The sequence below is a fragment of the Eucalyptus grandis genome, chromosome 6 (genome assembly GCF_016545825.1).
Source record: "Eucalyptus grandis isolate ANBG69807.140 chromosome 6, ASM1654582v1, whole genome shotgun sequence".
NCBI classification, from domain to species: domain Eukaryota; kingdom Viridiplantae; phylum Streptophyta; class Magnoliopsida; order Myrtales; family Myrtaceae; genus Eucalyptus; species Eucalyptus grandis.
Window position 1 is genome coordinate 49,386,694 of NC_052617.1, and position 12,096 is coordinate 49,398,789.

General features: G+C 42.4%; 1 protein-coding gene across 1 annotated transcript; it reads right to left on the reverse strand.

The window, feature by feature from the left end:
- Positions 1–243: 243 nt before the first annotated feature.
- On the reverse strand, positions 244–8,298 carry LOC104416989 (increased DNA methylation 2-like). Its single transcript, XM_039314644.1, has 5 exons — positions 8,026–8,298; positions 1,289–1,600; positions 980–1,179; positions 622–896; positions 244–467 (listed from the first exon to the last, which is right to left on the reverse strand). Exons 1-5 carry the CDS (start codon positions 8,296–8,298, stop codon positions 244–246), a joined length of 1,284 nt encoding a protein of 427 aa, XP_039170578.1.
- Positions 8,299–12,096: the final 3,798 nt, after the last annotated feature.

Below are 12,096 nucleotides of genomic sequence, written 5' to 3' on the forward strand. Positions count from 1 at the left end.
TAGAAAGATCCCAACATGTAGAACAAAAGCCCTATGGTTTCAGGATCAATCGATTGAAAATTCCGTACGAAAAAAAAACGCAAATATTGGGAGCAATCATATTCCATTTTTTTCTGCATTATACCTGCACCTGAAAAAAGTACAGGAAGAGAAAACAAAGGACATGATTTGCGTCTACTTGAGTTTCGGTAAATTCCAACATTCATTTTACAAATTCATTTTACAAAGTCTGAGCAGCGAGAGTCATCGGTCGTTGATCAGCTTCTTCACAACTCCTTCGAACATCCCATCTGAGCCGAAGTTGCAGTGGGACAGTCTGGGATCAACACGACCGGGCAGCTGAAAACAGAGAGAGAAGCGTCCGGATGGACAAAGGTTTCCTGTTCTACTCTCAACCTCCTTCCCGCCGGTGGCAGTCTCTCCTTCAATTAAGACCTTGCCACTCATGTCAAGTTTCCAACTAAATGCTGCAGCATCGGAAAAGGAAGTTTAAGAGAAATTCGTTAGTACTTCAACATCATCCTATGAGTTAAAACCCACAAAACGGAGAATGCTAAAAACTTAATAATTAGCTTTTTGACCTATAACATTGAGGTTTTTCTCAGGCCATCAGGAACTTACTTTGGTCTCTTCTGACCCCTTGAAGTGACACCTGGAACAGGTAATAGTCTCTGGACTCCGCAAGGTTCACACGCCCATTGATGGATCCTCTAAGCCCCACGTCCAGGTTCCCAACCACTCCGACTTTAGCACTACTGGCAGCTGCAGCACCGCCATATTTTATTTCTGTGGTACTGAGTGAAGAAAACACCACCTTAGGATCAAGTTGAGCCTTCAAGGAGGTGTCGCATACCCAGAGAACCATGCCGACGTTGAGGAGGGTGAGCGTGGAACCACTTGAAGAGGCTTTATGTCTAAAGCCACGTTACTATTGCATCTTCTTTGGTGAGAATCCTGAGGAGACATGAAAAAATGAGACTGTCCCCCTGAATGCGCCTCTTGTACCATCACTTCATAGAGTGACTTGTCAGTGACATAAATGGGTAGCTCGGCTGCGTCTTTCTCAAGAACAAATTCTTGCAACCCAGTCAAGTTCTTAAACCTTGCAACAACCTCTTCCTTGAGGTAAGAGGTGCTTGGGTTGATGATGAAGACGATGTTGTCTATCACCATAAACCGCTCCTCAACAAAAGACCAAGGGTGCAGGTCAATTGGAAAGAAGTCAGTGAACCGAGGGTAATTGCTAGCAGGACCAAGCACTTTTGCCGGAAGTGTGTTGCGAAAGAACTTTAGCAATAACGACGGGGCCAACACGAGATTTACTGGCCTTTCTGAGTATGTAATAATAGACGTGCATCATTTGGACCACCATCACCTGGGACCCAGCCAGCTGATCGGGAGTATACTGTGGCAATCTCTCGCATACTCTCTGCATCGCCGACTTGTGGGGCGGCCTTTCCCCTTTGAGTTGAGGCCCGAAGTATGTTCCAAAAATGATGGTAAGGAGGAAGCTCTGGTCATTACTTAGCATGCTTTCGCCTGCAGGAGCAGCAGTGGATGGCGCATTAGCATTCACCGGTTGAGCCATTTTCAATCGACTCTGCAGGACAGCATGGCATCGGTCGAGGAATGGGAAATCAGCAAGAACACCTATAATCTTTCTTGGACGCAACAATCACAGTAAAAGTTTGCTTGGCAAATGAGAAATGAAAATGTTTAGTACTACTCGGATGATGTCCAAAGTACCATCGGTGTACGAGTATATTATGAAAGATTCACTAATTGTTGCACATAATGTGAATGCATACTTGTCTTTTCATCATTCTTCACACAGAACTTCATGAGCACATCAAAATTAACTAAGAAGAATGTCGCGACCAATTTTTTCGGAGGTGTGAACCACCTAGGGTTTTGGCTAATGGATTGTTAAGCCTAAACTTAACTCGGGCTCTCCCAAGCCCATACCAATTCGCGACTTAGATTCAAGTTTTAACATGCAATTGATTTCCAACTAGGAGTCGCCACTAATCAATTTATGGTAGGTCGATTAGACACCTAAGTAAAATAATGGGAGAATTATTTTACTTTTACGAACCAGAGATTATGGGTACGGGGACTTGATTACACTAGATTTCTCTAATGCCCTTTCGGTACCATTCTTTTAATTTCAAAAATGTATTTTTTGCAGGCAGCTTGAATTGATTTTGAATTCTAACATGTGAGGTGACCATGCAGGTGCGCAAACCATCAATTTAACACTCAAGAAAGCAAATGAATAAATTGCAGGACTTACCTTATAGCAACGAAAGCATCTGCGTTGTTAGTTTAGAATTCACATCAGCAGTCCTAGATATGATTTCTAATTAACACGCAATTTTTGTTTTGTTTTCACTTAATTAATGAAAATCATGCGATATGCAATGCATGCCACTAATTAAACATGAAATGATATGACATGGCAACATGTCCTAAACCATATGAATAAAAATTTTATGATCTCTTAATGAGCATGCAATTGTTAAATATGCAATCTAAATTAACAAAAATGACTTAATTCTAATGACGTGCAATGCAATGCAATGACGGACAAAATTATTTCATCTAAAATGACATGCGACATTGCAATTTAATATGCGAGCTATATGTCACGTGACATTTATTAAATGGCCTAATCTGATGACGGTCAATTTCTAATCAGAAATAAACCTAACAATAATCACTAAATGACGTGCATTTCATGGACCTAATTCTATATGACATGGGCATTTTTATTTTCCTAACAAAACATGCAATTTATCTAGGAGAGATTATCTACCTATAATTGATAAACATGCAACCCTAACATGCAATGACGTGCAAAGAATGCCTTAATTCAACATGATATATGCATGATGATTTTTTTGTGTTTTTTTATTAATTTCGAAATTAAAATTTACATAATTAATATGTAATTCAAATAAAAAACTAACAACCTAAATGAATGCACTTTCTTTTTGGTTTTCTTTTCCATGATTTAAAATAAAATTCTTATTTTAAATATAAAAGATAATAACCAAACCTAATCTTAATTCAACATTTTTTGGATTTTTTTTATTTAAAACTCGAGATAAGATTGCAATTTTAACCCTAAATCAGCAAATCTAATCCTAACTCAAATATTTTTTGGATTTTTCTTTTATGAAAATAAGACTGACTCAACCAACATCGAATCAAATAAGATAAGATTGGTATCTAAAATTGACGAACCATATCTCGCATGAGATCGGGTTGGCCAATTTTAAATTAAATCGCAAATCAAATCTCGGGCTTGAGATTGGATTGTCGATTTTATAAAGGGATTGCGAGTCGGATTTCGGGCGCGAAAATCGAACACAATCCCTAACTTGAGGGGCACTTTCATGTTGGAATCTCAATCAAACATTTAAGAGGAACAATTCCATTAAACAAAACTAGATATAAAAGAAAATAAAAAAGCTATAACTAGATAAGCAATAATAATAATAAAAATCTACCTGATTCCCTTTTCCTTTTTTTGTTGTTTTTCTGTTTTCTTCTTCTTTCCCTGTGCACCGTTCGTGGATCTCCAAGGGGAACCGGCGAATCGGCTCAGCAAAGGAGGCTCCGGCCAAGGTGAATCGGCGACGGCAACAACACGGGAGCGGAGCTAGGGAAGCTCGGGTCCGGACGGGCAGGGCCGGCGTTGGGTGGACCGGTGCCGTGCTCGGCGGTGTGGGCGCGGCAGGCTTGGGCGTAGCGGGTTGCGACGAGTTGGGGCGAGACCAGCGGATCGGGCTCTAAACGGGGACGTAGGCGGAGACGTTGGATACTCCGGTGGGCAGATCGCGAACGGAGCAAAAGGTGTTGCTCGGGTCGTCGTGGCTTCAAGGCGTCGAGCGGCAACAACGCCGCAAGAGTGCAAGCTGCTGGTGGGCACTCGGGCGGGTGAACGCGAGCGGAGCGAGGGGTAGGCTCGTCGCTCGGGCGGCGGTCGTCGCGGATCGACACGGCAAGGCGGCGGTGCGAGCTCGCGGGCAAAGGGAACCCCGGCAAGTGGAGTCGCGAGCAGCAAGCGTGTCACGGCTCGGGCGGAACTTTGGGTCGGGAATCTCGGCGGCGCGGCGAGCATCGGTGGGCGAGGCGTGGCGTCGGTCGTCGTGGCGAGCTTCGTGGGGAAACCGACGAAGCGGCTGTGGCGGACGCACGGTTGCGGAAGCCTTGCGTATGGAAGTTGCGAGAGGAGGGGCAGCGGATTTGGGGAAGATGATGAACAGGTTGGGGTCAAATCACCTTGCCTTTTTACCTTTCTCCTCTCTCTCTCTCCCTCTCTCACGTTCTGACTTTTTTCTTTTTTTTCTGCAGTTTTTTCAAAGAAGCCCTCTCCTCAGCCCCCTTCGTACACTGTTGCTTTTATAGGGGGTAGGGGATAAGTTTTAGATTTCCCCTTCAAATCTACATCCGCGATATATTTTAACCAACTAATCACTATTGATAAAAATTCGAGATTACGATAAATATTTTCTCGAAATCCAAATCTCGCAAAAGATAAATCACAATATTTTTTCACACATGTGTCCTATTCAAAAGATTCATATCCCGGAATAATTTCAAAATTTTTATTTTTCACGAGATAATTAAAACACATGGGCTTGGGCCAACCAGCTTGCTTCGTGGGCTTAGTCCAACTAATTTGAACCCATTCGCACTTGATCTAATAAATAAAATGCCAATAACAAAATAAATGCAAATATAAATCTATATGCTATAAAGTTTAACTCCTAATTTCCTATGCAATAAATAAATAAACTAAATCGTCAAAATTTAGGTGTCAACACCCCCTCTTTGAAGGTGGGCTCAAGAGGTTGCCTTCAAAGATAATTTGAGACCTAAATTTTGGTTATGTGTATGCAATGGATGATATTTTTGTTGGAACATAAATTCCATTTTTAATGCAACTTATATGATGCATGGAAATACTAATGCAAATGATAGATGAACCTACCTGAAATAACTTACCTTCGAGGAGGATAGAGTAATTCAAGGTAGTGGGTGTTACTTGTCTAGGACCCGTACCATTCTACGGTCGCCTAGAATAGTAACATGACTTTGTGAAGATGCTGCTTTCCCAGACCCGTACCATTCTACGGTCCGCCCGGTATGGCGAGAAGGAGCTGCTTTCTCGAGACCCGTACCATTCTACGGTCGCCCAATACGGCAGAAATGTTTTGTAATGAACTGCTTTCCCGGACCCGTACCATTCTACGGTCGCCCAATCTGACAAGAAAGGTTTTGTCTAGGACCCGTACCATTCTACGGTCGCCTAAACGGGGATTCATTTTCCAGGACTCGTATCATTTTACGGTCGCCTGAATAGGGAAATAGGTTTTGTCTAGGACCCGTTCTATTCTACGGTCACCTAAACGGGGATTTACCTTCCAAGACCCGTACCATTCTACGGTCGCCTGAATAGGGAAATAGGTTTTGTCTAGGACCCGTACCATTCTACGGTCGCCTAAACGGGGTTTTGCTTGGCTAGGACCCGAACCATTCTTCGGTCGCCCAACCTTGCAACAGAGATCAACTGACCAGGACCCGAACCATTCTTCGGTCGCCTTAATCAGATCGAGTCTTAGAGGAAAAAATTTGGGGGACAACTCAGTCGAGTGTCGGTGTTTTCAAAAGGGACCCTGGGCTATGACAGCACACCAGGTCGATATAAAGGGACATCGGGCTACAAAAGCACGCCGAGTCGATAAAAAGACTCTGGGCTACGAAAGCACGCCAGGTCAATATAAAGGGACAGCTTGATTGAGTCAAGTGTCGAGAATGGGTAGAGATACACTTACCTGATGATATCTCTGATTCTTTGGGATATGTCTTCTAGAACTTAGATATCCTATGGAGGCCTTTCACCTCCTAATATCATGAAACATTCTTAAGGGAACTTGAATTACTCCGTCGGACATGATTTAGAGCAAAACGATATGCATTCATCAAAGAGATAGACAATCTAAGCTACTCTAGAATGCACATTTCAAAATTCAGTGAGGTTTTTATCAACTCAATCAGGGTTTATGCATAATGACATTTGTATCACCCAAATTTCCACTGGGGAGAAATCTTTGGGGGACAACTCAATTGAGTGTCGGTATGCTTAAAAGGGAATATCTGTGCAATGACAAATATTCAAGGTATGGATAGAGGTATACTTACCTGGTATCATCTCTGTTCCTGGAGAAATGTCTTCTGCAAAATATGGTCATAGGAGAAGCAATATGCATTTGTGATCACAAACATGCATTAATTTAAGGGAGGTTCATGCACTATGATTTATATCAAGCCTGCATCACCTAATTTCCATTGGGAAAGATTTCACAAAGAATGTTCCAACTTGAACACATGAGTATCATGGATGTGCCAAATGGGGGGCCTCATGGTCTGAAAGGACTTTTCATTTATCCTCATTAAAAGGGCCATTTTATCCTGACCTTTGATGCAGGATTTTGACAGTCACTTCATCTCTCCATCGTCATGCCGAACAAGGGTCCGAGTAATCTCGCAAGTGGTACGAACTTACCAATCTGAGAGGTCTTTAACAGGGACCGTAATGCGGGCTTGGTCAATGGCTTAGCAAAGGAGACTCTTTGAGCCGAGGCTATTGAAAAAATGAATGATATTTCACAATCATCTTGGGGTTTACAAGCCAAGAAACATGAGAAATGAAGCAGAAATTATATTACTCGCACTTCTTCAAGCGATGCTTCCAAACATATGAACTTTTACGTTAATTCAAGTGCCCTAATTTGAAGAGACTTTGTAAGGGACGTAACGTAGGTTGGGTTCATGGGTTGAGAAACGAAAGGATCATTTGGCTCAAAAAGTGTTTATGGGGACAAAGTTGGTGATCATCTTGACATTTTCAACAATTTTTCTCCCTATCGTCGAAGATTTTCTTCACATCACGACTCCACCGATTGCAACATCATTTGAGTTTTTTTATGAGTACCACCTTGTTGGGGATACGGCTCACTTCATCAAGTGTTTGATTTTTTCTTTGGGCATTGGCCTTGCTTTTACCAGGCACACTGCTTTTTCATGCCCCATTTTTTGCACTTTTTTTTTTTTTGACAAAGTCTTCATTTTTATCAGCATTGTAAATCATGCTACTTGAGTGGTTTGATTTTTCTTTCCTTGCCCCAGTGTGGGGGATAATCACCAACTGGGTTTAATGTGAAATGAATTCATAGGCTCAAATGGGCTATGTAATGGATAAAGTGTATAGGATAGAGAAAGAACTACTCTTCGTCATCCTAAGGCACTTTAAATTATCGTACAAGTCACATTGTAAAAGCAATACTCGAAGATTGATGCAAGTACGAGTAAGAAAATTCCTATCATTCATTTCAAATCTTGTCCCAGTATGAGATGATTCTTGACAGGGATAATTTAAAAAGTTCTTCATGTGTGTGGGCTCAAAGGGCTGAACAATGGATATACCTGTAGTGTTTTAGGTAGCAGAAGAAACTGCCTCTCATCACCTTGGTTGACGTATCCTTTGTGAGATCACCCTTTTCCTCATAGGCATGGAATTTTTCCACACAACTCACTAGGGGTTAGTGTATGAAACAGTGTATGGAATATGGTTTGCCTTTCATCATTCCAAAGTATCCCATTTGACACATTCAATTTATCTCACATAATTCATCAAGGAAGAAAAATGCAATATTTGTGACAAATCTGAACAATTCAATTCAATGAGGGAATTTATTCATCATAAAATGTTTGCAATTCCAAAACATGACATGGCAAATTCTATCATGGGTAATACTTCTTGACAGCATTCGAATTAACTGAGTGGAAAACACACGACCATCCATTTCTGCCAAGATCAAAGCACCACCATGAAGTACCTTCTTTACCACATATGGGCCACTCGTAGTTTGGAGCAAACTTCCCCCCCGGGATCTGGAAAAATTGGCAACACTTCCTTAAAACAAGATCATTTACCTCGAAATGTCTCGGCCGTACCTTCCGGTTGAAAGATCTAGCTACTCTCTGTTGATATGCTTGGCCATGGCAGAGAGCCTTCAGTCTTTTCTCGTCGATCAAGTTCAACTGTTCAAGTCTTTGTTGCGACCATTCTGTCTCAGATAATTCCACTTGGGATAATACTCTCGGGGAAGGAATCTCCACTTCCACGAGCAAAACCGCCTCCATGCCGTATACCGAGCAAAAGGAGTTGCCCCGGTAGAAGTACGAATCGATGTCCGATACGCCATTAGTGCAAAGGGTAACTGTCATGCCAGTCTCGATAATTCTCAGCTGTCTTAGCTAAGATCTTTTTAATATTCTTATTGGCCGCTTCAACAGCCCCATTCATTTGAGGGCGATAAGGGGATGAATTCAGATGCTTGATCTTGAGCTTGCTGAACAACTCATCAATGAGCTTGTTGTTCAAATTTGTTCCGTTGTCAGTGATAATCGTTTCAGGGATACCATAGCGAGCAATTATGTCACGCTTGATGAATTTCACAACATTGCGAAAGCAAGTGACACTTGCAAAGGATGTAGCTTCGATCCATTTTGAAAAATAGTCTATGGCCACTAAAATGAATCTATGCCCATTGGAAGCCTTTGGGTTTATTGGGCCGATCACATCAATCCCCACATTGAAAAGGCCATGGCTCGGAAAACGGTGTAGCACGTTGGAGGAACATTTATCTTATCACCATGGACCTGGCAACGATGACAACTTCGAACATGTTGTATACAACCCTCTAGCGTGAGCCAATAATAGCCTAGTCTCATGATCTTCTTAGCCATCATGTGTCCATTCATATGGGGGCCACACACTCCTTCGTGAACCTCCTGCATAATTTGAGTGGCTTCAGCTGCACCCACACACCGCAATAAGACTGAATCATAAGACCTCTTGTACAAATTCTCACCACTAACGAAGAATTTTGAGGCCATCTTCATGATGTACTTTCTATCAGCTGGAGTGCTTCCGTTGGGGAATTCCTGTTTTTGGATATAGTTCATGATATCGTAATACCATGGTTTTCCGTCAGACTCTTCTATCACCATCATACAATAAGCCGGCCTTGGCAGAACCTCTATTTTCAATGGCTCGACTTCTAATCCGTTAGTGACTTGCAACATAGATGATAAAGTTGTGAGTGCATCTGCAAATTGATTATGAGACCTCGATAAGTATTCGAATGAAACTTCATCGAATTCCTTGATCAAATCTTCTAGGTACTTGTGATATGGGAGCAATTTAGCATCCTTAGTCTTCCATTCACCTACGGTCTGCAGTATGATCAACGCGGAATCCCCGAACACTTTTAATTTGGCTACACCCATCTCGATCGCAGCTTGAAGCCCGAGGATGCAAGCTTCATACTCGGCTGTGTTGTTAGTGCATGGGAATATCAGCTTTGCAGCTCTTGGGTGATGCGTGCATGTCAGGGATATCAAACCGCCGGTGCGAACCCGCACAAGTTCGAGCTCCATCAAAGAACATTGTCCATGAGTCTTCATTTACAATCAACATACGGTCATCTAGGGAACGATCATCATTATTTGAGGCTTCTGGATTCTCAGCCAATAAATCGGCGATCACTCGACCCTTAACCGACTTCTGTGGCATATATTGCACATCAAATTCTGATATCAAAATTTGCCATTTAGCCAACCTACCCACTAGAGCTGGCCGATCAAGTAGGTACTTGATAGGATCATTCTCAGTTACAAGGAATGTCTGGTAATGCAGTGTGTACTGTCTCAATCTATGCAACACCCACACTAGTGCAGCACAAGTCTTTTCCATATCAGAATATTTCAGTTCTTACATGGTAAACTTTTTACTCAGGTAATAAATGGCTCGTTCTTTTTTGTCGACGGGACTTCCCTGAGCCAACATTGCACCCAATGACTCACTATGAATGGTGAGGTAGAGAATCAAAGGATACCCTGGTGATGGGGGGACAAGAACTGGTGGATTCATTAAGTACTGTTTCAACTTGTCGAACGCTTCTCGACACTCATCATCCCAGTTGACTCGTGCATTCTTCTTTAAGAGCTTGAAGAATGGCTTGGCGGTTTCAGAAAGTTGGGAAATGAATCGAGCAATGTAATTCAATCTCCCCAGAAGACTCCGGACTCCTTTCACTGTTGATGGAGGTTGCAACTCACATATGGCCTTAGCTTTAGCCGGGTCGATCTCAATCCCTTTACTAATCACAATGAACCCAAGTAATTTACCAGATGTTGTTCCAAACACGCATTTAGTGGGGTTTAGACGAAGCTTGAACTCACGGAGTCGATCAAACAATTTCTTCAAGGTTTCGATGTGGCTTTTCCCAGGTCGAGTCTTAGCGATCATATCATCAACATAGACCTCGATCTCTTGATGCATCATGTCATGAAATAGCGCTACCATAGCTCGTTGGTAAGTTGCCCTGCATTCTTGAGTCCAAAGGGCATGACCTTATAATGAAAGGTTCCCCACGGAGTGAATAAATGCAGTTTTCTCTTTGTCTTCCTCCCTCATCCTTATCGATTGTATCCGAGAAAAACCATCCATAAATGAAAATAGTTCAAATCTAGCAAGATCTTGTCAACAAGGACATCTATGTGAGGTAGCGGGAAGTCATCTTTTGGGCTAGCCTTGTTCAAATCCCGATAATCGACACAAACTCGAACTCGACCATCCTTCTTCATCACCGGCACGATGTTTGCTACCCATTCAGGGTATTGCGAGACTTCAATAAATCCGACTTTTAGAAGCTTCATCATCTCTTCCTCTATCTTCTTCGAGAGCTCAGGCTTAGTTCTTCGCAACCTTTGCTTCTTAGGAGGCATGCCCGGGTTAGTAGGCAAACAATGCTCCACGATTGATTGGTCTAACCCAGGCATGTCGGCGTAGGTCCATGCGAAGATGTCTTGATATTCCTTCAATAACTGAATTAGGCGCTTAGCCTCATCTTTGGGGAGATTCGGCCCTATTTTCACCTCCTTGGCTTCTTCAATGTCACTTAAATTAATAGTGACGGTCTGCTCGGATGTGAGAGTCTTGGCTTTTTCATGTTGTTCCCAGCTTTGCTGCACCTCAATGGAATCTTCAATGGAATCCTTGATCAACTCTTCAGGATCATTATCAGCATTTGTTGCATTGGATTGAACCATTTCCGTACTTTTGCATGTTATATGATCGTCCCTGAAACATGAAATAGAAGGATCAAAAAGACAAACAAGGTTAATCATTTTTTGTGAAATTTTTTATTGAAATTCTTTTGCAAAAGCATTTTTTAAACATTTTGACACGAGGAAGCATGATGAAGCCCAGGCCTCAGAGTTCTCCTTGGATTTTGATTTTGTTTTATCGGCTGGATATCATCACCGGGCTGGTTTGGTATACCTCATCATGCCCTCAAAATAAAACTTGTAATTTCATTGAAATTCATCAATCAATTACAATTTATTGAATGGAAAATGCAATTCAAGTCCTAAGAAGAAAGTGAAAAATAAGAAATCAAAAACAATTCCTAGAAAGCAATAAAATTCCACCTTGGACTCGTACAAAAGTGATAAATGAGTTACTCTTGTGGGCGAGGGCCCGTTTCTTCCAGAGGTTCTCCATCAATGACTCCAATGGAGAGGTCATCAAACAAACTTGAAATTCCTTCCAGGATGTCGTCAGAGTTTTCCGTCCTTGAAGGCGCCGGATCATCCATGCCATCCCACCCACTTGGAACTATATTGCGGGCATCAAAGTAAAAGCCGGGAGGAGCCGAATACTTCACCATATAGTCGAACTTCCCACTTGGCTGTCCGAGTATCCATTACTTCAGCTTCATGTTGCATCATAATTGGAGGACCGAGGGAACGTCTCATGAATGTTTGGAGGTGGTAAATTTTGCCTCCCTTGCCCTTGCTCGGGTGGCGAGTTATACCTTCCCCGTCTCTCGTCTTCCGGAACTTCCTCCACCTCTTCCATGGTACCCTAAACCAGCGATCGGGACCTCTCGAGGGGCTTCAATGGGGCTTTGAATACCTGACCATTTCTTCCCAAGCCATTGCCGGGGACAAAACCAT